Source organism: Misgurnus anguillicaudatus, chromosome 22 (assembly GCF_027580225.2).
Source record: "Misgurnus anguillicaudatus chromosome 22, ASM2758022v2, whole genome shotgun sequence".
Lineage (NCBI taxonomy): Eukaryota > Metazoa > Chordata > Actinopteri > Cypriniformes > Cobitidae > Misgurnus > Misgurnus anguillicaudatus.
In genome coordinates, this window is record NC_073358.2 from 7569972 (window position 1) to 7597276 (window position 27305).

The following is a 27305-nucleotide window of genomic DNA, read 5'->3' on the forward strand; positions in this document are numbered from 1 at the left end:
ACGCTCACAGCTCCGACCTGACTCCTGCTGATGGAGGCGCCGCTCCCCCATCTCCTGCGTTGCAGACAGCAGAGGAAGCCTGTAAGTTCATACATTGTCACCTGTTATCTGTCCAACAATATTTGTGACTGATGTTCAAACAAAAAACACTGAGTGAAATGTGTGGGAGATAGAGACACTGTTAGCCAAATGACTTTTTAATGATTAATACTATTCCCTTATGAATACTGATCGTTATTTTTGGCAGTTAATGAACATTTTTTTAAAGAATAATTATTAGAAGTGTTTTGCTGTCCTTAACCATATGACACTGAATCTCAGATTGACAATCCTGGACAATATGCTGGATTAAAGGATGATCCTGGGATCCTTAATTAATTCTTATCTGTTCCTTTCACTTACAGGTCAGTCTGCCTCAGTTGCGCCGCCTCAGCCCCAGACGTCTGCGTCCTCTCAGGTAGATAGTGAATATTATTATTGTTTATATTAATAAAAAAATAGTAATGTAAATGTATTAAATCTCTGATTGTTTTACTTACAGCAAAATAACGCAGACAAGATGGAGGCTAGTTTATCATCTCTGTAAGTTTATCAAAGTCTCTCTAAATTCATCTGTAACCAGTCTAGTATTACCTTTAGCTGTGTTTTTAAATCTTCTTCAGTAAACTTAATATTTTATTGTTTAAATGTTTGCAGAAACCGTTCTTAACAATATATTTAAATGTGTTTGTAGACCTTCACTTCCAGATGGGTCGACCGCTCCGGTGGCACCCCCTCAGCCACAGCCGTCTTCCTCCTCTCAGGTAGATTGTGAACATTATTAGTGAATTAGTATATTAATGAAATTAATGAAAAAGTAATTTCATGTAAATGTTTTAAATCTCTAATTGTTTTACTTACAGCAAACTAGTGCTGACGATGTGGAGGACATGAAAGTGGAGACAAGTTTACCATCTACGTAAGTTTATTAAAGTCTTTCTAAATTCCTCTATAACCAGTCTAGTATTACTTTTAGCTGTGTTTTTACATTTTTTACAGTAAAGTTAAATGTTATGAGAAACAGTTCTTACAGTATCTTTATTTGTATTTGTAGACTTTCACCTCCTCACAGTCCTGCACCTCCTCCCACCTTTCCTCCTCCTCGGCGTCGGGCCCTCAAGCGTCCGGCTCCTTCATCACAGGTAGATTTAAACCGAAGCCTTTAGCAGAACTCAATGTTTATTTCATTTTGTTTTAATATACGTATATTTAATCTTCAGGATGAGATGGAGCCGGCCGCAAAGAGAGCCAAACTACAGAGGATGTCTCCTCCTCTAGTCGAGACGCCATCCTCCTCTCAGGTAGATTTAACCAAAGCCTTAATCCAGGGGACTCCAACGTGTAAAAGTAGACTATATCAAAAAGTAGCCCTCCAGATTGTTTTATCCATTGTGGTCGCCCCTGCTAACAGAAAGTTTGGAGACCTCTGCCCTAAACGTTATTAGTGACAATTTAATTGAGAATTTCATTTCATTTATTAAATCTTTGATTGTTTTATTTATAGCGAAATAAAGCAGACGCTGAGGAGGTCCCCTGTTCTCCTGTCTCTCAGTAAGTCTTTATTTCAGCCTCAACCTTTGTTAAACTACATTTAGTTTTTAATTTGAGATGTTTTAGCGCTTGAATGTTTGAATTCTCACAGTACTTTTATATGTATTTATAGACATCCATCTCCTCACGGGCTGTTGGCTGAGGTCACGCCACCTCCGGCCCAGTAAGTTTATCAAAGTCTCTCTAAATTCATCTGTAACCAGTCTAGTATTACGTTTAGCTTTGTTTTTACATTTTTTACAGTAAACTTAATTTTTTTTTTTAAATGTTAGCAGAAACAGTTCTTAAAGTATCTTTATTTGTATTTGTAGACTTTCACCTCCTCCCACCTTTCCTCCTCCTCGGCGTCGGGCCCTCAAGCGTCCGGCTCCTTCATCACAGGTAGATTTAAAACGAAGCCTTTAGCAGAACTCAATGTTTATTTCATTTTGTTTTAATATACGTGTATTTAATCTTCAGGATGAGAGGGAGCCGGCCGCAAAGAGAGCCAAACTACAGAGGATGCCATCCTCCTCTCAGGTAGATTTAACCAAAGCCTTAAACCAGGGGTCTCCAACGTGTAAAAGTAGACTATATCACAAAGTAGCCCTCCAGATTGTTTTATCCATTGTGGTCGCCCTTGCTCACAGAAAGTTTAAAGACCCCTGCCTTAAACGTTATTAGTGACAATTTCATTTATTAAATCTTTGATTGTTTTATTTTCAGCAAAATAAAGCAGACGCTGGGGAGGTCGACTGCTCTTCTTTCTCTCAGTAAGTCTTTATTTCAGCCTTGAACTTTGTTATATTACATTTAGTTTTTTTATTCAAGATGTTTTAGCGCTTGAATGTTTGCTGATGCAAATCTCACAGTACTTTTATATGTGTTTATAGACTTTCACCTCCTCAGAGTCAAGCGTGTCCTCCCGCCTCTCGACCTCACCGTCGCCGTCTTTGGCGTCCGGCTCCTTCATCACAGGTAGATTTAAACCAAAGCCATTAGCAGAACTCAATGTTTATTTCATTTTGTTTTAATATACGTGTATTTAATCTTCAGTATGAGATGGAGCCGACGCCAAAGAGACCCAAACTAAATAGGATGTCCGCTCTGGTCACGCCTCCTCGGGTCCAGACACCATCATCCTCACAGGTAGATTTAACCAAAGCCCTAAACGTTATTAGTGACAATTTAATTGAGAATTTCATTTCATTTATTAAATCTTTGATTGTTTTATTTACAGCAAAATAAAGCAGACACTGCCGTGGCCGACTGTTCCTCTGTTTCCCAGTAAGTCTTTATTTCAGCTTTGGCCTTTGTGAACCTACATTTAGTTTTTTATTTGAGATGTTTTAGCGCTTGAATGTTTGAATTCTCACAGTACTTTTATATGTGTTTATAGACCTTCATCTAAAAACAGTCGGCCAAGCCCGCAAGTGTCTCCTCCCTCCTTTCCTCCTCCTCAGCCTCGCTCGCGCAAGCGTCCGGCACCATGCACTTCACAGGTCAATTTAAACCAGAGCCCTGAACAAAACAAATTCAATAAAAAAAGTTATTTAATGTCTTAAATCTCTGTTTGTTTTATTTGCAGGAAGCATCTGAAGGCATGGTGTCAGAGGCCAAGAGACCCAAACTTGATGGGTTACTTTAAAAAAAACAAAAACAAGAAGAGGGGGCGAAACCTTACCTCCTCAAACCCCATCACCATATGGAGAAAAAAAAATAAAGATTTTTTTATTAAACAGAGTAGTGGAGAAAACAAAAATGAGAAAGATTGTTTGTGACGCATTCATTATGTTCATTTATTGCGACAAACTTAAATGTAATGCGATTATCAGTCACATCAAATGAAAATAGCAAAAATGACTGTAAACCTAATAAGACAAAGACCCAAGTTAGGTTGAAATCACTGGGAGAGAAACTTCACTAAAGTTTCTCAGTTCTCCTTTAATTCCTATAGTAACACTAAACAGACAGATCACAGATGAGTTTAAACAGTTAACTAACTTCAAATCAATTCAAGGTCTTTACATCTTCTAACAATCTGATTATGAGGTTAAAAGATCAGAAGGTTTTCAAACGTCTCTCTACAGCTGACGTATAATATATCAGATATTTCTGACTGCAGCAATAACTTAAACGTAACACTTATTTTTATTATTATAAGCAAACATGGAAGTTGATCGGTTATGACATGGACGGCTAATGAAAACTTGACCGTAAATCATTTCTGAAGAGTTTGTTTTTAATAAACACAGTAAATAATCTTTTATTTAATATCTAAAGGTGAAAACATCTGTAAGGTTTACACTGTAAGAGAGATCTGTACATGAAGTGTTGACTGTTAATGTGTGTATATAGCACATGATTCACATTGTTTTCTTTATCACATTGCATGCAGGGATCTTGATGGCCACATTAAGGAGGTGTTCAGAGGTAAGTCATTTTATTACAAATGTTACTTTATAAATCACTGTTTGTTTATTATAAGTCATTTGAAATGATAAACATCCAGTGATGCTCTGAATGAACTGAGATTTATTCATAAAAACATGAACACACAGTGTTTCTGTTCATCTCGTGTTATTCTTGAGTAGAGTAGTATTTCATCCTGAAGAGTCTTTAGTTTGATCAGATTTATTAAAGGCAGATCAGCTGAACCCATGGAGGTGTACCGCGAGAGGAGCGAGTCAAGAGCAAGCAACACACACAAAACATCCCACCATTACTGGATAACTTATGATTCACATCATGTTCATATCGACCATTGCCAACTAAACACAGACATTTGATGCAGTTGGGACCGCCCCTTTTCAACGAAATCCAGCTTTAACACACACGCACAACTCCGCTGCTACTCTGTTTCAGGGTTTATTTTAGTTCATGACATTTATCTTCAGAGGACTTCTGCGCATGTGTGCACTTATGATGAGCGTTCAGCAGCCTTGGAAGCACATATTTTGTGCTATATTATAATGATAAAGCAGTTTTATTACATTTACAGTTGCAAATATAAATTGCTGTCTATCTCTGTCTTAGAAAATTTATGTTTTCTTTTTGAAAATAAAATATTTTAAAAAAATTGATTGTTATTTGTTATTGGACTGAATACTATACATTTTGTTGATTATTAATATATCTCCAAATATCAGTGGATGCATAAATTAAACACAAGTTACAATTCTATCAGTTAAGGAATGTTACAATAAAGTACATTTCCACATCAATTCTGTTATTCATAAACAAACTCATCACTCTCTTTTACTTATTAGGTAATATGAAATTAATCTCAATTTATAATAAATGTGTGTGTAAATACATTGTCATTATTGAGCCAGAAACTTTAACATGTGATAACTTAAGTGATAATGTTATAGAGTAAATGGGTGTAACAGATAGAAACACACGATGCTAAATAATAATTGATTATTTGATCCATTCCTGTTGGGGAAAAAAGGTTTGCATTACAAATGCTAATTAAATTAAAAGCTTTTACTAGTCTGTTATTATTTTATCCCATCCTATTACTTTCCCCCCTAATAAAAGTGCCACAAAAGTTCTTTAAAGTAATGACTGGTCTCTGTAATAACTGTAGATGCCAGCAGATTTGATTTTGTTAAACCACCCAGAAAGAGGAGAAGCATAAAGTAATGATTTGCGATTGATGGTACTTATAGAGGGACTGTCACACTCACAACCCACCCAGCAAAATCTGGTTGAAAAGACGTTGAAATGACGACTTCTCCAGACGTCTTAATGACGTGAAATTCTGGTTGAAAAGTGACGTGTTTTTCATGTCGTTGAAAAGACGCCTATAAATCGACGTCTAAAAAAGGCTAAATTTGGTTGAAAGGTGAAAGACGTCTTTTCATGTTCATTGAAAAGACGTCTATAAAAAGGGCTACATTTCTATATTATTTCATATGTCTTTCCAAGGGTTTATCCTCATTTTAAGACTGTATTATATAATATTAATTATACTATTAGGCTAATACGTATTTCAAAATAGGACAGCTAAGGTAAAACGAATTTAAATGGTAAATACACATGAATATTTCATTAATTGGTTTATTGTTTTTTCAGCCATAATATATCCCTCACCTGGCATGGTTAAGGTTCTTACCTTCATGATCAGTTATCCTTGTTGTCCCACTTTTTGACTGCATTTCTAATGACACAGAAAACCTTTTGCGTTCTGCTATTTATACCAGAAACTGCCTTTCACATGCATATGATCTGAGATAGGCATACAATATATGGAATTGTTTCAAAATTCAAATACAAAATACTATCACAAATTCACAGATATCACAAATACAATATACTGTGTGGAAAAGTCTATTTAAATACAAATACGTGGGGAAAATGTGGGACCACTGGGCATTTTATGGGCAAACTGTGAGCACAGATCTGGGTCTTAAAACCCATAAAAGCTGTTCATTTCTTAAAGTACAAAATAAGCTTGGCTGAATAATTAGTCTTGTTGAAAGTAGCAGTAACAAAAAAAGGCAAACTAAAAATGTTCAAAATACATTTCTTTTACCCCTGGGTATAAAAATGTTAAAGGGGTAGTTTACCCAAAAATGAAAATTCTGTCATCGTTTACACACTCTCATGTTGTTACAAACCCGCATACATTTCTTTGTTCTGATAAACACGAAGGAAGATATTGTGAAAAATGTTTGTAACCAAACTGTTTGTGTAAATGATGACAGAATTTTCCTTTTTGGGTGAACTACCCCTTTAAGAAAATCTAAGACATTTAGCTTGTGGGTTGAATATTAAATTACGTTTATTTAACCACATAAAACCACTTATTAATAAACAGAAAAAGCAGGTCCAAGAACAATATGTCTCCTCATGGGCACCAGTTGATATTTTCTCGTCCGATTCTTTCCTTATCCTGCTCTCGGTCACTCCAGGTGTGTTGTCCTGGTTGCTTTATGGTTACAGCATCTAAGTGAGAACATAAAAAAATTAAATGTCAACATTAAAAACAGGGGTTGTCTTAACAAAATAAAGCATGATCAATCCAATTAGGTACACTAATATTAAAAGGAATTTATATTTTATTTTACCATTGTTATTTAGTCCCAATTATGTATTGCTATACTCCATTTAAATACTTAAAGCGATATTTCAGACAGATTTTAAAATTACCCCATGATGTACTAACACTCAGTGACTCGAAATACACATGTTCAGACGAACACATTTGGAGTTATTTTAGTAAATGTCCGAGCTTTTCCGAGCTTAATATGGGAAAAACATGGATCAGGGTACATTTTCTGATTTCCCAAAGAAGTGCAGCCTTTAAAGAAGTAATCCACAGCGCTCCAAGGGGTTAATAAAGTTCTTCTGTGGGTAATCGATTCTATATAGTAAGAAAAGATAATGTTTTAAACTTTATAAACTATAATAACTAGTTTCCAGTAACGATGTCTTAGACTCACATGCATGATTCAATGTGCAATGAGTGGCAATATTTGAGTATGGATTACCTCTGTGAAGGATGAATGCACTCTATTGAGGTTTAAAGTCAGGAGTTGTTCCCTAACTGATGTTTTCTACCATTATAACACTTGGGAGCGCAAGTAAAAAAGGGGTCGTTTACAGTTGGTATTTAGATGTGCTGTTGTCGATCAGATCACAAGATGACGATACTGAAGACAGGTGTAAATGTTGTTCAAAACATCTTGAGCTCGTCCACTTTTGACCACATTCAGAGGTAGTTGAAAACACTTTTGATCGGATTGCTTTTGTAGTGTAAGCGTGCATGTGGTAGAATGTGTTCAAACAGTCAAAAGAGCATATCAAAGAAATATCAAAGAACGCTTTTACATATAAATGTACAACACACTGTGCAGCATGTTCACAAGCAGCGGACTCTGACATAATATTAGTTGCGTCCATTTAAACCCGTCATTACTCCTGCTCATGTTTAAATGACAGCAGAAGGAATCGCCCACAGTCTCCACAGACCTTCTCCTAAAAGTATTCATGACAGAAGAGGTTGAAAGTGGACAAAACTGACGGATTTAAATACCAGGTGTAAACAGAATGTGTCCCTCTCATCCACTTATGATCTGATTGACAAAAAAACCCCACATCTTAATACCAAGTTTAAACAGCCCCAAAAACACAATCACTTCACCAAAGTGTGTCATTCTGCTTATAAAAGAAATGTGCATGCAGTGAGCAAAGACGTTTCTCATGATGATGACGACGGACTCACCTTTATGGATTCAGTCTTGCATAAGCCATGTGACACGGAACAGGAATTTGAAGAAATACTGATAGGAAAGGAAAGAAACTGAAGTTAGTTTCAAAATAGACAACTGTTCCCATATTTATCAAGCTTCTGAAAGTGCCATTTTTGTCTTAAGTACTAAGAATTCATGAAATATACTCCTACTTTCAAACTTAAGTATAAAAGCAAGTTGTCAAATTTCTTAAAGCTAAGAATCACTCTTAGGGGCCAATCACACCAAACACATTTATGGCAGTTGCAGGCGCTTTTTTGAATGATCTTCTATGGGCAGGGAGCGTTTGCACGCTGTTTATGCGCGCCGAACGCCTTGCGTTTTTTGCCACCAGCCGCAGCACACGCTTTTGAAGGAGCGCTGAGTGCGGAAAAGCAGCCAACGTCATTCGCATCTCTCCATTGTCCAATCGGATGAGGGGAGAGGCGGGCCTTACAGTTGCTTAAAAGAACCGGATTCCACTCGCTCACTCTCTCCTGTGTGTTTGTGCACCTTTCACCCTCAAACAAGGTCAGAGCAAGCGCCCTCTTTTTAAAGTTTCTGCTAATATGACAGTTAATAGCAAAATAATATCACACTTCAATATTTGATTGACAAGACAGCTGACTCGTTGGTTGCTCTTTTTTAAAAACGCAGTGCATCGCGCCTTGCGTTTCCAAGCGTTTGAAGCGCGTTTGGTGTGATTATTTGAGAAAAATAAAACTGAGTTTGGGACAAAAGTTAAATGGATTTTATAGGGCCCTACTAGATGCTGCTCCTCCATGGCTTTAATGGGATACTTCACCCATTTACATTAAGCTTTGTATCATTAGAACCCCAGTCATGTTTTTGAATGGTCGTGCATCATTTCCTCAGTTTCCGCTGAGACAGGAGAAATACAGATTTCAGTGTTGCACTTCCTTCTTTCAATGATGTAAAAATCATCATTTTGCATCATTGAAAGCAGGAAGTCCAATAACTTTGTTGAGGGGGTGAGAGACTATAAACACCCCTTTCTCGGTCAAATAGGCACCAAATTCGAAATGTTTGTTACATTTTGAATACAAATATGACGCACTTTCAATAAAGATTAATGTTTCTACGGGTGAAATGCTCCTTTAAAGAATGATTCTACAGCCCTAGAAATATGACATCAAAAACACGGAACAGGAAAGGAGATTCCTGTGGCAGACACCTTCTCCAGAAAGTCCATAGCATCAAAACATGACAATCTCAGCAAAGATATGGACTTGCAGATTCACTTAATTATAAAAACTTACCAGTCAGTGACACAAAGCTGTCCGTACCGAGGCAGTTTTCAGCAGCTCAGATAGATGATCTTGAATGGATGGCCTGCAAAGAGGAGACAATTTCCCACATACATTATTGACTTCTAAGACAAACTTTCATTGACCAGTGAAGATAAGAAAATAGTCATATCTGACCTCACACAGAAAAGATATGCGCACACGCAGAGAAGCTAAGAGCACAAAATATTATTCTGGCTAAGAATGTGTTAGCAGATAGAACACATGATCGAAAGATGCAGTACTTGCCTGGTGCAACATAATTCAAATACCAAGGAACCCATGATTCCTCATGAAATACCAATCAGACCCGGGCAGGTATTAGCTTCAGACCTCTTCACCTGGAACAATGAAGAATACATGGTTACTGTAGATTACTATAAACATTTTTTCCAATTAGACAAACTCAACACTACTACGGCTGCCACTGTCATCAGCAAGCTTAGTCACATTCGTGAGACATGGCATACCAGTGAAATTAAAAGGTCCACAATATCAACACAAAGAGTTTGTAGACTTTGCAAAAACATTAATTTTCACACACATTGGCCCTCATGACTGATCTCTATCTCATTTTGGTACAGTATAGGAACACACCTGTTGACAACCTCTTCATGTCTCCAGCCCAGCTCCTCATGAGTCGCAGACCGAGATCCATACTGCCAACCACAAACCAGCAGCTCCTACCCGAGATTGTCAGTTTCACAGAGGCATGCTACAATGGAGTAAACACCAGCATCAGAAAAAGTATTATTATCGCTCAGCTTGTTCACGTCACAACCACACACTGGACAGCTCATTCGCATACAATAGCATGGCCTTTGGAAACTAGCTGTTGTTGTTCACCATGCCAATACATAAAAATCCCATCATGTTTGCAGTTCAGAGGGTCAAGTGTAGTGCAGAAACTTTCGCCATGTGAAGAGCCCACAAAAGATGTACCCACATCTGCGTCTGTAAGGGTGGAAGAACAGAACACCAATACCTCACCAATGCCTCAGGTACATGCTGAAGTACCAGCACAGCATTCAAAGGCAATGAGATCCAGCCCATAAAATACCAGACCAGGTCATGCAGTCTGACCAAGAGTAATTCTTGATTTGTAAATTATCTTGGGCCGATTGCTAAACTAATCTGAACTTAAAATATGCATTATGTCCTATGTAGAATTTACACCTGTTGCACCATCTAGGCACAGCATACGTCAGAGACTAAATCTTACGTCTAGTCAAAGGTAGGCTTAAGTATAAAGTCTTGACTTGTTTCTATGGCAAAACAAAAATATTTAAATTGAGGAGACATTGGTGCATACAATGCAGAGGCGAGCAGTGGGCTTTCATGCATGCAGAGTGATAAGTAAATCACCAATAATTCTTATATATCATATAATACTTAATATTTACAAAGACAGACTATAAAACTTATTAAAAGCTTCATTTTATTTTGTTTTTATTCAGAATTGTTAGAATTAATCGCCAAATTAATACCTTTTGTGCAAACGAGAAAGGCTTTTGTTTAGTTAACGTGCACATTTGATGTGTCTTTACGTTACACATGCATCTAGAAGGAGAGCGTAGCTGAGCTTGGTCGTAGTATTAGATGCTGCAACGGGCGTAACATTTTTTCAAAAAGCCGTATGTAGTTAAGCCTTACGTAGTGCTTAACCCAACTTTTTATGTCTAGCTGGTGCAACCGGCCCCTGGGGTGTAAGCTGATCGCTGCCTCTGAGAGAGAAATGGAATCCAAAATCTGGTATGGGCTGTCTTACTTAAAAGTATTTTAAGGTTGGATGATAGAGATTTTATATGCCACCCCAGAGTAACTGCTGGACCCTGCCTGGCCACCCCTATGAAAAATCCCTGGCTCCAATCTTTACCCGGACAAGTGACTTTTGTGCATGGACAAGTGAAACACAAATTTACTTGTCCGAAGGACAAGTTGCTCAAAAGGTTAATGTCAAGACAGAAGCAATAATAAGAGAAGTGCTTAAGATACCATAATTCATATCTACACTGTACTAGTTTTTCTTACCGCATCACAAGTATGTTTACTAGTGATAGACCGATATATCGGGCCGATATTTGCGAGTTTTATGTGTATCGGCATCGGCCAATATGTGGCTGCCGTGTTCGCCGATTTTTTCCGGCATTATTTACAGACAGAGTGCTGGAAGCCACAAGCGATTGCAGGTCATGTGACTAAAAACAACCAACCTTTCCATGAAAACATCGAAAGATGGTTCCATGGCACCCTCACCTGTTTTTACTTTTTGTTAAATATACAGGGCTCCAGACTGCGACCAAAATCTGAGAGTGTGCGACCAGTAAATTTGCCTCCCCCACCCTCCGTATTTTTTTTTAGTTCAATAAATGTTACTTTTTTAAAAATTGAGACTTTTAACATTTGGCATCATCATTGTGTCATTTTTATGATGTAAATTGAGTGAGCAAAAGCAGTATCGGCTCCAAATATTGGCTCAAGAAAATCAGAAGCCTGTATCGGTCATCAGCTAAGGCTGATGAAACCAAAATCGGTATCGGCATCTGCACTGAAAAATCCATATTGGTCGATCCCTAATGTTTACTGCTGTAACTGTAGATGTTCCACTGCCTCCTAAAGGATTATCTTATAGTTGTCTTTGCTTTATATAATCTCTATGCTTTTATTGCTATAAAAAGAAAGCAGACATATAGCCAGTGTCACTATTTGATTTGAATGAGCTGTGTTCTGACCTTGAGCAAACTGTACATCAAGTAAAAGTAAGATCTGACTATTTAATTAGTTATAACTAATTTATTTATCATTGCATTAAAGAGACCAACATGCTATTTCCCTTTTGGGACTTGACTTGAGTCTGATTCTGGTGGCTGTAAAATATGAACAAAGTAATACTTACTTACTCTTTAGCCAATAGAAAACATCAAGACACACCAAGAAAAGGATCTGAAAGAAGTAACAATAAATATACAACAGTTATTTATTCAGAATGGCCTTTAAACCGTCGACTTTAAAATGTTACTGTACACCACAAAACGTGGGGAAGTTTTACAATATTTACATATATGAATTAAAAAATTAATATCAACAAATTATTTACAACATGGGCTCGTCGGATTCTGCAGCAGGTGTCATGAGCAATTGAGTGCCCCCCATAGACAGTAAGGTCAAAGAGTGCTTCTATACTCTTTGGTAAGGTGCCCCCTGGCAATTCTGTCCCCCTAGGACCCCGCGTAATTCCATTGCCTGAAAAAAATCCTCATGGGTAGCCTTTGTAGCGCCTTATTACAATTCCTTGAAAATTTCGTGATGATTTATATCGTTAGAATGTTGTTAAAATTACAATTTGCTCTGCACCGACTGCGTAGACGAAAAGCACGACGGGAAAAGACTTGATGACGAGACGACACAGCATAATGCTCATTTGTAGTAGTTTTTATTGTTTTTCAACCTGTTATTGACTTTTGTTATTTGACTATTCGTGTTGGTGCTGAATTATTTGTACTGTGAGCCGTTTATATTTACACATCCCAACATTTAGCATTTTACCCAAAATACTTGTTTATTTTGAATGTGGTCGCTCAGGAATGGACTCCAGATTGCAGTCCTCATCTATGTCAGCTGAAGCCCTTTTTACATCACGAGAAGAAAACACACACAGCAAAAAAAGATTTTAGTTTGAGTCAAAAGTTAGAGACATACAACTATTTGTATTAGAAACTATGATGTAATATACATGAACATATATATATATTTATTTATTTATAATTACAAATGCCTTATGTTTGCTAAATAACTTATGCTTATAATGCTCAGCATTGCTGATAATACTCATATTTCTCCCACATATCTTATTTTCTTGTTTTTAGTTTTTCTGTTCTCAGATTCATATCACTATAAACATGTGCATTTACATAACATGTCATGGAAAAATGAACACATGTAAATCTCGTGTCTTAGTCATTTATTTTACAATCAAAAACAGCTAACATGAAACAAAAACTGTAAATGCATGATGAACATAACAAGACAAACTTACTGTATCTGAGCAGCAGCTCCACTGCTCAATGCATCTCTGGTGACGCGTCTTTATTTTGATAGAGTCTGGTCTTTTTGCACCTCGCTCGTGCTCCTCATCACCTTCTCCAAAACAAAAAAGTAATCTGCAATCGACGATCCGTAACGGAGATATTTATATCTAAACCTTATCGTTTCTTTAAGCTCTGTATAACTAGCCATAGCCGCTAGCATAACAGCATTTGGTTGCGCAAGCGTACGTGTGTTTGCGCAGATCTGCGCAGACGCACATTTTACCGACACAAACCAATCAAACTGAATCCTTGTAATCGTTTATGATTGGTTACTATCCCCATCAATCAAAACTTTGTTGGCTAGGCATTGGCTGGCTTTATTTTGGCTTCATCCAGTCAACACCTAAGGAACGCTAAATGACAGCTCGCTTACCCAATGATGCTCTCCCTGGGCATTTTAAATTCTCAAACCTTACATGATTGGACAAAACAGAAAAAGGCGGTGTCATTTTTTCGGGAAAGAAATTAACGGAGTAGAAAAAGATGACTTTTCAAGAATCGATATTTCATTGAAAATGAAAATTTGTTTTAATTGAAAATGAACATGATCGATCATACTAACCAGAAGCGCGCATGTAAACAAAGGCGGATCTTTTGTGATTTGTCCCTATTTTTCGTTGTTTTGGATTAAAATTGCGGGATGCATTTTAAAGAGTGGACACTTACTGGTGTTGAGATGATATGTAAGTATTGTCCATATTAATATGCGGTCCGTCTGCATTTCATTTAATCCTTTCCACTCCAGTGTATTATGAAAAAACAAGATATGAACATGAACATGAAGGACAGAAACCCATAGATGGCCTATGCCCTTATGGCCCGCCCACGGGCCTGTGCGGGTTACGTTCAAATAATTGTGAATGAATAGTTTCATAGTTAACTATTTATGCTGTGAGCATTTATTTTAAGATTTTTAAAGTGTGTCTGACACATGGATGGTTGTCTCTGGGCATAATATTTCCCGGCTATCCACTGACTTAACAACCTGGCCTGAGATAAAACCTGAAAGCGTGTGTCTCACTTTTGTTTTAAGTGTTATTTGCAGTTTTAATATTTTTATAAGATTTTCTGAGATAAGCTTGATCTCTATTTGACGTTTGCTTTTGCACACGCCACCATTTTAGGAATGGGTTGAAGTACACAGATAGTATCGCGAGAAGATGACGTACACGCGCACTCAACTGCATCTCTCTTAAACAAAAATTCACAAATTACATCAACACCAATATTGTCACTAGACTTGCTGATATAATTGAAACAATAATTAATTTAGATTAAACTGGATTTGTAAAATTGTGAAAGACCACAGCGTATTATATGTCAATGTGCGTCAATATTGTGTCAATTATTTATTTAACCATTTCTTATTAATCATGCAACTTAAAATTGAAACAGATGCGAATAATGACATTAGACACTGAAAAGCTATTGATAAACTTTTAAGTAAATGTACAAAGCACATCGTTTAAATTAAACATTTATTAATAATTTAATTTAATATAAAATATATTTAATAAATAATAAATATTAAAGTAATGTATCTAATGAAATTTATTAAATCATTAACTGTCACATCACCTTCAGCCTTCAAATACTTTTTGCTCCCGGATTTCTAATTGGTTTACAAACTATGGCGTCACTTAATTCTGCAGGCAGCTATGTGAGACTGATATGATGTCTGTTCAGGAGACAATATCTTATACAATTTCTTAAGGTTCATGTTTAGTACGAGGAATATAGTGATCTGAATTAAAGTTTACCAAAATAATATTTAGGATAATCTCTTTTTGTTTGTATTTTTGCCCATTTTACCTTTTATTTAAACAGTGATAGAGGAGAGGACAGGGAGGAGAGAGGGGTCGCCCAAAGTGCGAAAGCACCACATGTCGGAGCGCTGCCCAATAAAAACTTCATCGGCTCCGACGGACATAAAAAAAATTATTTCTTTTTGTGAAATAGAAAATACAGAAACCATGAAGCACTAAATAAACTGTTTAATAACACTCCCTCTTAATTTATTGATATATTTATTTCTTATCACTTTTATTATTTTATTAGTAGGCTATATTATTTTCTTTTGTGGTTTTAATGTAATTATTTTTTATTTGTTTACTTGTATTAATTGCCGGTTGTAGAGCTTGAAATATGTGTAAGTGTGTTTTAATTCTTTTTTTAAATGTAAGTACAAATGTACGTTACTCGTTGATTCTGTTGATGCTTTTTTATGTTTTTTAATCTTTTGTGTGCGCTTTGTATTATCACAAGACATATTTTTTAAATGTTAATTTGTGTAAAGTTTTAAATCGAAAGTCATAATAAACAAGCATTAAATGAGGTGTAATGTACATATTATTACACGTATGTCATTTACAACATTTATACAGTTATTTAAATGCATAGCTGGTGACAATTTTACCTAAATTTTAATTATTCTTTTTAAAAGCTCAGACTAAAATGTACAATGATATCCGTTTAAATCTTTCAATATTTCTCTGTGTGTTTGCTACCTTAATTAATTTCGAAACACTTTAAACTTTAAAGTTTGTAAACTGATTTGTCTATAATAAAAACAAATGTAATGTCTAAAACAGTTTGAATCGGTTTGAATGAATGAAATGCGAGAATCTATTCATAGACGGACATTTGCCGGCTTAAAATATGTTACATTTAAACTCATAAGAATCCAATTTTTATTTAATGTTAAAACCAAGCACACTAATAGGCCTACAATATTAAGCATTACTTTTTGCGAACAAAATATATGGCGATTTATTTATTGAAGTCAACACAAATAGCAAATAATACAAGGGCGTGTAAATATTAAATTATTAATACGATAATATCTAAAAAGATGTTATCATTTACTTTTCAAATGTTATAACAAAATATCTAAAGGGCGCTTTATGCAAAATATTAATTCTTTTAATGTCCGTGTTTACTATTGGACTGAAGAGAATTTTATTGTTGAAGACTTTTTATCTGATATAGAAAAGATAGACAATTCCCGATATTCATAAAGCAATTATAAAAAATGATATTAGGGAAAAATATATATATGTGTGTGTGTGTTTATGGTTTCCATGGTTTAACTACAGTTAACAATGGTTAATGTTCATACGGTGACGCTTTAATGCTGTGATTATTACGTCAAGTTTCAGAGGCTATAAAAGTCAGCGCGCGCTTCATTATTTCGTGGGTTTTCAGTTCGGCGTGTTTTGGTTCTTGTTCACAAGTCCAAGGCGATTTTCTGTGTTTTTCCTGGTTGTTTGTTTGTCTTTGCGTTGTTGTTTTTTTTGGTGTTCGTCATGTTTCCCGTCTTTGTTATTGACAGAGGATCACGACGATTCCCTTCAGCGGAAGAGCTGTCTTCTGCTTTGAATAACGGGTCGACTCTCCTGTTTGTTAAGGAGAATCGGCCCGGTGTTGCACTCAGCAGACCTCTATCTGCTCCTGAATTCACTGGGCCCTCCGTCCCTGTGTCACAGGAGGAGGCGCTCAGTGAACCGGGCAGTCCGCATGAGGGAAACACAGTGGATGCTGAGGTTTCGGTGAGGCTGTTGTCTACAGCAGAGGAAGCCTGTAAGTTCATACATATTCACCTCTGTAATAGTCCAACAATATCTGTGACTGATGTACAAACAAAAAACACTAAGTGAAATGTGTGAGAGAGAGACACTGTTAGCCAAAGGACTTTTTAATGATTAATACTACTATTCCCTTATGAATACTGATCTTTATTTTCATTAAATGAACTTTTTTTAATAATTATTTAAAGTGTTTTGCTGTCTTTCACCACCATATGACACTGAATCTCAGATTGACAATCCTGGATGATATGCTGGATTAATAGATGATCCTTGAATCCTTAATTCTTATCTGTTCTTTTCACATACAGGTCCAGAGGAGAAGGCCATGGTCGAGGTTGAAGACACTGAGGAGGGTGCGTCAGAGTCATCTCCTGATCATGTGCTTTCTCCAGTGTCTGGTTCAGGCTCTGTCACCAGCTCTCTTACTGAAGGGTAACATAAGACTTACACAGCATACAAACTCTTTGTAATAGATGTCATGTGTCTAACCTGACTTATTGTTTTGATATATTTGTCGGATCAGGAGTTCCTCTGTTCTGGACGACGAGCCTCCACTCAGCATCCAACCAGTGCTGTCGCTGCCTTGGGTTGGTGAGGTGGTCCCCATAGAGGACATGAAGCCACCAGCTCCCACGAAAGGTGTGAACGCACTTGATTTAGTATATTTGTGAACATTATTTTGTTGTCATCAAGTTGTTTAATTTAACCTCTTTGCTTTGTTCCCATAAGGTTTTCCAGTTTGGAAAGACCTAGGGGACACGGTGGACCTTCATGTCGCTCATGAGGAGACCACACCACCATCCTCCACTCAGGCAGCCGACACACATCAGGTGAGATTCTGTCTGCTTATCTCATCTTCAGAGAGTTTTTATAGAGACTCTAGAGGAATTATGTAATTGCTAAATTAAAACATCACATTTCAATACCCGCCAGAGTGTTTAACAGAAACTTAAACATAACCTAACTGATGATGATGTGATTTCTAGGGCGATGCTCTCAGCTCTGTGATGTCTGAATTGACACCAGCTGATCGAGCCGCCGCTCCCCCATCTCCTGCGTTATCAACAGCAGAGGAAGCCTGTAAGTTCAGACATTTTCACCTGTTATCTGTCCAAGAATATCTGTGACTGATGTTTAAACAAAAAACACTGAGTGAAATGTGTGAGAGATAGAGACACTATTAGCCAAAGGACTTTTTAATGATTAATACTATTCCCATGTCTAACCTGATCATTATTTTTTGCAGTTTATTTATATTTCTTGAAAATAATAATTATTTGAAGTTTTGAAGTGTTTTGCTGTCCTTCACCATATGACACTGAATCTCAGATTGACAATCCTGGATGATATGCTGGATTAAAGGATGATCCTTAATTCTTATCTGTTTTTTTCATTTACAGGTCCAGAGGAGAAGGCCATGGTCGAGGTTGAAGACACTGAGGAGGAGGCGTCAGAGTCTTCTCCTGATCATGTGCTTTCTCCAGTGTCTGCTTCAGGCTCTGTCACCAGCTCTCTTACTGAAGGGTAACATAAGACTTACACAGCATACAAACTCTTTTTGTACTCGCGTGTCCATTTGCAAGATTTTATTTTTTAGCTCTAATTTACTGACTTATTGTTTTGATATATCTGTCAGGAGTTCCTCTGTTGTTGCCGACTGGAGTGAGGTTGAGCCCCTTAGCATGGCACCAGTGCTGTCGCTGCCTTGGGTCGGTGAGGTGGTCCCCAGAGACGACATGAAGCCACCAGCTCCCACGAAAGGTGTGAACGCACTTGATTTAGTATATTTGTGAACATTATTTTGTTATCATCAAGTTGTTTAATTTAACCTCTTTGCTTTGTTCCCATAAGGTTTTCCAGTTTGGAAAGACCTAGGGGACACGGTGGACCTTCATGTCGCTCATGAGGAGACCACACCACCATCGACACAGGCAGCCGACACACATCAGGTGAGATTCTGTCTGCTTGTCTCATCTTCAGAGAGTTTTTATAGAGACTCTAGAGGAATTATGTAATCGCAAAATTAAAACATCACATTTCAATACCAGCCAGAGTTATTAACAGTAACTAACACATAACCTAACTGATGATGATGTGATTTCTAGGGCGATGCTCTCAGCTCTGTGATGTCTGAATTGACACCAGCTGATCGAGCCGCCGCTCCCCCATCTCCTGCGTTATCAACAGCAGAGGAAGCCTGTAAGTTCAGACATTTTCACCTGTAATCTGTCCAACAATATCTGTGACTGATGTTTAAACAAAAAACACTGAGTGAAATGTGTGAGAGATAGAGACACTATTAGCCAAAGGACTTTTTAATGATTAATACTATTCCCATGTCTAACCTGATCATTATTTTTTGCAGTTTATTTATATTTCTTGAAAATAATAATTATTTGAAGTTTTGAAGTGTTTTGCTGTCCTTCACCATATGACACTGAATCTCAGATTGACAATCCTGGATGATATGCTGGATTAATGGATGATCCTTGAATCCTTAATTCTTATCTGTTCTTTTCTCTTACAGGTCCAGAGGAGAAGGCCATGGTCAAGGTTGAAGACACTGAGGAGGAGGCGTCTTCATCTGATCATGTGCTTTCTCCAGTGTCTGGTTCAGGCTCTGTCACCAGCTCTCTTACTGAAGGGTAACATAAGACTTACACAGCATAAAACTCTTTGTAATAGATGTCTGTACTCATGTGTCTAACCTGACTTATTGTTTTGATATATTTGTCGGATCAGGAGTTCCTCTGTTGTTGATGACTGGAGTGGGGTTGAGCCCCTCAGCATGGAACCAGTGCTGTCTCTGCCGTGGATCGGTGAGGTGGTCCCCAGAGATGAAATGAAGCCACCGGCCACCGTGAAAGGTGTGAACGCACTTGATTTAGTATATTTGTGAAAATAATTTTGTTGTCATCAAGTTTTTTAATTTAACCTCTTTGCTTTATTCTCAGAAGGTTTTCCAGAGTGGAAAGACCTCTGGTACACGGTGGACTTCAGTGCATCTCGTAAGGAGACCACCACACCACCATCCACAAGTGCAGGCGGCACACATCAGGTGAGATTCTGTCTGTTTGTCTCATCTTCAGAGAGTTTTTATAGAGAGGAATTAATGTAATCACAAAAGTAAAACATCACATTTCAATACCAGCCAGAGTATTAAACAGTAACTAACACATAACCTAACTGATGATGATGATGATGATTTCTAGGAGAACATCAAGGACCACGAGACTAAAGATCTCAAGGCGAGGGCGGAGATTTTAGTCTTTGATTTGGTCCGTTTCTCCGGATGTGGTTATGTTTCTGCAGAATTCCGGTAAGGACTCACAGATATTCAGTTGTTTTGTTGCAGTAACATTTTTGTGTTTTGACATCCAGCGATTAAGTCACGCTGATCAGATGCCTAATTGATTGTTAGAGAGCCGAGATAGTTTACAATGATAATTTTTCTCCCATGCAGATTTAAGGTAGGGCGAACATTGGTGGACTTTGCCCTGACCTCTGAGGAGGCATGTAGTCTCGTGAGGAAGACTTTGGACCGGGAGATGCTCCGTCTTCGTAAAGAAGAGAGTTCGCCCCAGAAATTGATTCACCTTTACAGGTTCATAAAGAGGTATGAAGATCTTTCTCCTGCCACATCTGTCAAGAATGTTTTTCAGTTGGCAAACAATGATGATAACAAAAGCGAATCAGTACATTAGAAGTCATACAATTTAGATTAATTCTGCGCTTAAAGAGAATCTTATTAATCTATTCAGTTTGGTCAAATGTATTCTTCCATTTCTTATAGGTTTAGTTACAATATGTTAGTTTATTCTGTATGCAAAAATAAACAGCAATTGCTTAAGCACTACAATCATTGCAGAAACGGTACTCACAGTTTTTCCTATGCGTTCCTAGGTATCCCATGATATTTGTTGGCATGAAGTGCCAACTTTCTTCATGGGTCCTCGAGGATCTTTATGATTCAGACCTCTCTTCAGAGGATGAATCTGATGAGGTTGTACCTGCTGCTGCCCCTGCTCCTGCTGACCCTCCAGCAGTGATCCTTCCCTCTCCTCCTCCTGCACATGCTCCTGCTGACCCTCCAGCAGTGATCCTTCCCTCTCCTCCTCCTGCACCTGCTCCTGCTGACCCTCCAGCAGTGCTCCTTCCCTCGCCACCTCCTGCTCTTGCTGACCCTCCAGCAGTGATCCTTCCCTCGCCACCTCCTGCTCCTGCTGACCCTCCAGCAGGGGTTCCACCCTCCCCTAGTGTGTCTCAGTAAGTTAAACAAATTGTGTCACTTTTTATCTGTTACTATTATAATATTACAATAAGCTGCTGGTAAATGTTTGCAGAAACAGTTCTTAAAAATATTTAAATGTGTTTTTAGACCTTCACCTCCAGATGGATCGACTGCTCCGGTTGAGACGCCTCAGCCCCAGACGCCTCCATCCTCTCAGGTAGATTGTGAACATAAGCTCAAACTGATTTTGCCAAGTGGTTGATGTCCTCAGGGCATCATATTATGTTGACCCAAGGACAACATTTTTCTAAATAAAACCTAAACCTACCCCAAACCCCAACCCTAACCATAACCAAACCCTAAAATCAGAGGGACATGATAAGTGAAAAACAATGGTCTAGAAACAGCTAATCCTGGTTGTAAACTTAAACTTAAAACAAACTGTAAACTTATTTCTGAAATCTGATTGGTTGATTGAAATGTTGTCCCAGGGTCAACATAATGTTGTCCTGAGGACATCAACCACTTGGCAAAATCAGGAGAGCCGTGAAGCTAATTGGTGTTAAAAATAATGAAAAAGTAGTTTCATGTAAATGTTTTAAACCTTTTATTGTTTTACATACAGCAAACCAGTGCAGACAAGGTGGAGGATAAGAAGGTGGAGACTAGTTTACCATCTCCGTAAGTTTGTCAAAGTCTCTCTAAGTTCATCTGTAACCAATCTAGTATGTTTATGTTTTTAAATCTTTAACAGTAAACTTAATATTTTATTGTTTAAATATTTGCAGAAACAGTTCTTAACAATATATATAAATGTGTTTTTAGACCTTCACCTCCTGATGGGTCAACCGCTCCGGTTGCACCTCCTCAGCCCCAAACGCCTCCATCCTCTCAGGTAGATTGTGAACATTATTAGTGCCAATTTTATTGAAAAAGTAGTTTCATGTAAATGTTTTAAATCTCTAATTGTTTTACTTACAGCAAACTAGTGCAGATGAGGTGGAGGATATGGAGGTGGAGACTAGTTTACCAGCTCCGTAAGTTTATAAAAGTTTCTCTAAATTCATTTCTAACCAGTATAGTATTACCTTTAGCTTTGTTTTTAAATCTTCTTCAGTAAACTTAATATTTTATTGCTCAAATGTTTGAAGAAACAATACTTAACAATATATATAAATGTGTTTTTAGACCTTCACCTCCGGATGGGTCAACCGCTCCGGTTGCACCTCCTCAGCCCCAAACGCCTCCTCAGCCCCAAACGCCTCCATCCTCTCAGGTAGATTGTGAACATTATTAGTGTCAATATTAATGATAAAGAAGTTTCATGTAAATGTTTTAAATCTGATTGTTTTACTTACAGCAAAATAAAGCTGATGAGGTGGAGGACATGGAGGTGGAGGCTAGATTTCCAGCTCCGTAAGTTTATAAAAGTTTCTCTAAATTCATTTCTAACCAGTCTAGTATTACCTTTAGCTGTGTTTTTAAATCTTTAACAGTAAACTTAATATTTTATTGTTTGAATGTTTGCAGAAACAGTTCTTAACAATATATATAAATGTGTTTTTAGACCTTCACCTCCTGATGGGTCAACCGTTCAGGTTGAGTCTCCGCAGACGCCTCCTCAGCCCCAAACGCCTCCTCAGCCACAGCCATCTTCGTCCTCTCAGGTAGATTGTGAACATTATTAGTGCCAATATTAATGATAAAAAAGTTTCATGTAAATGTTTTAAATCTGATTGTTTTACTTACAGCAAAATAAAGCAGATGAGGTGGAGGACATGGAGGTGGAGGCTAGTTCACCAGCTCTGTAAGTTTATAAAAGTTTCTCTACATTCATCTGTAACCAGTCTAGTATTACATTTAGCTGTGTTTTTAAATCTTTAACAGTAAACTTAATATTTTATTGTCTGAATGTTTGCAGACACAGTTCTTAACAATATATAAATGTGTTTTTAGACCTTCACCTCCAGATGGCTCAACCGTTCAGGTTGCGTCTCCGCAGACGCCTCCTCAGCCCCAAACGCCTCCTCAGCCCCAAACGCCTCCTCAGCCACAGCCGTCTTTGTCCTCTCAGGTAGATTGTGAACATTATTAGTGCCAATATTAATGAAAAAGTAGTTTCCTGTAAATGTTTTAAATCTAATTGTTTTACTTACAGCAAACTAGTGCAGACAAGGTGGAGGACATGGAGGTGGAGACTAGTTTACCATCTCTGTAAGTTTATAAAAGTTTCTCTAAATGTAACCAGTCTAGTATTACCTTTAGCTTTGTTTTTAGGTCTTCTTCAGTAAACTTAATATTTTATTGTTTGAATGTTTGCAGAAACCGTTCTTAACAATATATTTAAATGTGTTTTTAGACCTCCATCTCCAGATGGGTCAACCGCTCCGGTTGCATCTCCTCAGCCACAGACACCTCCTCAGCCCCAAATGCCTCCATCCTCTCAGGTAGGTTGTGAACATTATTAGTGTTAATATTAATGAAAAAGTGAAAGAAAAAGTAGTTTCATGTAAATGTTTTAAATCTCTAATTGTTTTACTTACAGCAAACTAGTGCAGATGAGGTGGAGGATATGGAGGTGGAGACTAGTTTACCATCTCCGTAAGTTTATAAAAGTTTCTCTAAATTCATCTTTAACCAGTCTAGTATTACCTTTAGCTTTGTTTTTAAATCTTCTTCAGTAAACTTAATATTTTATTGCGCAAATGTTTGAAGAAACAGTTCTTAACAATATATTTAAATGTGTTTTTAGACCTCCACCTCCAGATGGGTCAACCGCTCCGGTTGCACCTCCTCAGCCCCAGCCGTCTTCGTCCTATCAGGTAGATTGTGAACTTTATTAGTGCCAATTTTAATGATAAAGTAGTTTCATGTAAATTAGTCTTTAGCAGAACTTCTGTTAATTTTAATTTGTTTTAATAAATGTGTTTTAAATCTAAAATTACAGCAAAGTAATGAGATGGAGCTGACATCAATAATGGCCAGACTCTGTCTCACAGAAACTGATATTAAAGCTCAGTAAGTTTATCATAGTCTGTCTGTTTTAGACTTTACATTTTTTATTTGCACAAATGTTTACAGAAACAGTTCTTAACAATATATTTAAATGTGTGTTAGACCTTCACCTCCGGATGGGTCAACCGCTCCGGTTGCGTCTCCGCAGACGCCTCCTCAGCCCCAAACGCCTCCTCAGCCCCAAACGCCTCCTCAGCCCCAAACGCCTCCTCAGCCCCAAACGCCACCTCAGCCCCAGACGCCACCTCAGCCCCAGACGCCTCCTCAGCCCCAAACGCCTCCTCAGCCCCAAACGCCTCCTCAGCCCCAGACGTCTTCATCCTCTCAGGTAGATTGTGAACATTATTAGTGTCAATTTTAATGTTAAATTGTTTCATGTAAATTAGTCTTCAGCAGAACTTGTGTTAATTTTAATTTGTTTTAATAAATGTGTTTTAAATCTAAAATTACAGCAAAGTAATGAGATGGAGCTGACGTCAATTATGGCCAGACTCTGGCTCACAGAAACTGATATTAAAGCTCAGTAAGTTTATCATAGTCTGTCTGTTTTAGACTTTACATTTTTTATTTGCACATGTTTACAGAAACAGTTCTTAACAATATATGTATATGTATTTATAGACATTCATCTCCTCACGGGCTGTTGGCGGAGGTCACGCCACCTCAGGCCATGTAAGTTCAAAGTCAAAGTCTCTTTAAATTCATCTGTAACCAGTCTAGTATTACTTATATTAAAATGATTAATGCTTATATATTACATACTTTATTTTTTACAGTAAAGTTAAATGTTATCAGAAACTTACAGTATCTTTATTTGTATGTGTAGACTTTCACCTCCTCACAGACAAGCGCCTCCTCCCGCCTCATCTCCACAGTGTCGCGCTTTTAAGCGTCCGCCTCCTCCGTCACAGGTAGATTTAAGCCGAAGCCTTCAGCAGAACTCAATATTCATTTTAATTTGTTTTAATATACGTGTATTTAATCTTCAGGATGAGATGAAGCCGACGCCAAAGACGGACAGTCGGAATAGGCTGTCGGCTGAGGTCACGCCGCCTCCGGCCCAGACACCATCGTCTGCTCAGGTAGATTTAACCAAAGACCTAAATGTTATTTGTCACAATTAAATTGAGAATTTCATTTCTTTGATTGTTTTATTTACAGCAAAATAAAGCAGACACTGCCGTGGCCGACTGTTCTTCAGTTTCTCAGTAAGTCTTTATTTCAGCATGAACCTTTGTTATATTACATTTAGTTTTTTATTTGAGATATTTTAGCGCTTGAATGTTTGAATTCTCACAGTGCTTTTATATGTTTATAGACCTTCAACTAATAACAGTCGGCCAATCCGGCAAGTGTCTCCTCCCGCCTCTCCTCGTAAGCGTCCGGCTCCTAAGCGTCCGGCGTCTTTAAAGGTAGATTAAAACTGAAGTCTTTAGCAGAACTCAATGATCATTTTAATTTGTTTTAATATACGTGTATTTAATCTTCAGGATGATCCGGATGAGATGGAGCCGACGCCAAAGAGGCCCAGGCTGTGCAATACCGATATTAAAGCTCAGTAAGTTTATCATAGTCTGTCTTAGACTTTACATTTTTTATTTGCACAAATGTTAACAGAAACAGTTCTTAACGATATATTTATATGTATTTATAGACATTCATCTCCTCACAGGCTGTTGACTGATGTCACGCCACCTCAGGCCCAGTAAGTTTATCAAAATCTCTTTAAATTCATCCCTAACCAGTTGGTATTACGTTTAGCTGTGTTTTTACATTTTTTACAGTAAAGTTATCAGAAACAGTTCTTACAGTATCTTTATTTGTATGTGTAGACTTTCACCTCCTCACAGACAAGCGCCTCCTCCCGCCTCACCTCCTCAGCGTCGTGCTGTCAAGCGTCCGGCGTCTTCACAGGTAGATTAAAACTGAAGTCTTTAGCAGAACTTAATGATCATTTTAATTTGTTTTAATATACGTGTATTTAATCTTCAGGATGATCCGGATGAGATGGAGCCGACGCCGAAGAGGGAGAGGCTAAATGGGCTGTCGACTGAGGTCACGCCTCCTCCGGCCCAGACGCCATCATCCTCTCAGGTAAATTTAACCGTTTAGACCTAAACGTTATTAAGTGACAATTTCATTGAGAATTTAATTTAATTTATTGAATCTTTGATTGTTTTATTTACAGCAAAATAAAGCAGACGCTGGGGAGGTCGAGTGCTCTTCTGTGTCTCAGTAAGTCTTTATTTCAGCATTAACCTTTGTTAAACTACATTTAGTTTTTTATTTAAGATGTTTTAGCGCTTGAATGTTTGAATTCTCACAGTACTTTTATATGTGTTTATAGACTTTCACCTCCTCAGAGACATATGCCTCCTCCCGCCTCTTGTCGCCGTCTTTGGCGTCCGGCTCCGTCTTCACAGGTAGATTTAAAGCGAAGGCTTTAACAGAACTAAATATTCATTTTATTTTGTTTTAATATACGTGTATTTAATCTTCAGGATGAGATGGAGCCGACGCCAAAGAGGGCCAAACTTAACAGGCTGTCGGCTGGTGTCACGCCTCCTCCGGCCCAGACGCCATCATCCGCTCAGGTAGATTTAACCAAAGACTTAAATGTTATTTGTGACAATTTCATTGAGAATTTCATTTCATTTATTAAATCATTGATTGTTTTATTTACAGCAAAATAAAGCAGACAGTGCCGTGGCCGACTGCTCTTCTGTTTCTCAGCAAGTCTTCATTTCAGCCTTAACCTTTGTTATATTACATTTAGTTTTTTATTTGAGATGTTTTAGTGCTTGAATGTTTGAATTCTCACAGTGCTTTTATATGTTTATAGACCTTCAACTAATAACAGTCGGCCAATCCGGCAAGTGTCTCCTCCCGCCTCTCTTCCTAAACGTCGTGCTCTTAAGCGTCCCGCTCCATCCACTTCACAGGTAGATTTATACCAGAGCCCTAAACAAAACAAATTCAATTAAAAAAGTTATTTGATGTCTTAAATCTCTGTTTGTTTTATTTGCAGGAAGCATCTGAAGGCATGGTATCAGACGCCAAGAGACCCAGACTTGATGGGTTACTTTAAAAAAAAAAAAAGAAGAAGAAGAAGAGACCCAACTTCACCTCCTCAAACCCCACCCCTATGAGCAGAAAATAAATAAAAATATTTTGATATTAAACAGAGTAGAGTAGTGGAAAAAAACAAAAAAGAGAAAGATTGTTTGTGACGCATTCATTATGTTCATTTATTGTGTCAAACTTAAATG

At 37.6% G+C, this 27305-nt stretch overlaps 1 protein-coding gene and 1 long non-coding RNA gene across 8 annotated transcripts; one reads left to right on the forward strand and one right to left on the reverse strand.

Moving 5' to 3' along the window:
- LOC129440973 (uncharacterized) lies at positions 1-26816 on the forward strand. The gene is made up of 23 exons (XM_073861029.1): positions 1-81; positions 405-457; positions 542-582; positions 734-803; positions 903-958; positions 1094-1181; positions 1260-1340; positions 1544-1590; positions 1703-1753; positions 1902-1971; positions 2050-2109; positions 2296-2342; positions 2463-2547; positions 2626-2718; positions 25198-25244; positions 25355-25448; positions 25527-25594; positions 25691-25741; positions 25869-25950; positions 26029-26130; positions 26225-26271; positions 26384-26459; positions 26538-26816. Exons 3-23 carry the CDS (start codon positions 560-562, stop codon positions 26727-26729), a joined length of 1530 nt encoding a protein of 509 aa, XP_073717130.1. The 5' UTR covers positions 1-81; positions 405-457; positions 542-559; the 3' UTR covers positions 26730-26816.
- Positions 5621-14120, reverse strand: LOC129440976 (uncharacterized). Of its 7 annotated transcripts, none has more exons than XR_012365539.1 (8): positions 13870-14120; positions 13152-13275; positions 12012-12741; positions 9713-9830; positions 9365-9456; positions 9089-9161; positions 7802-7859; positions 5621-6522 (listed from the first exon to the last, which is right to left on the reverse strand). It is a non-coding gene; the product is annotated as an uncharacterized lncRNA (long non-coding RNA). The 7 variants fall into 7 exon arrangements; XR_012365542.1 differs by lacking the exon at positions 13870-14120 and having other exon boundaries at positions 12016-12058; positions 12213-12741; positions 13152-13655; XR_012365540.1 differs by lacking the exon at positions 13870-14120 and having other exon boundaries at positions 12012-12058; positions 12213-12741; positions 13152-13654.
- Positions 26817-27305: the final 489 nt, after the last annotated feature.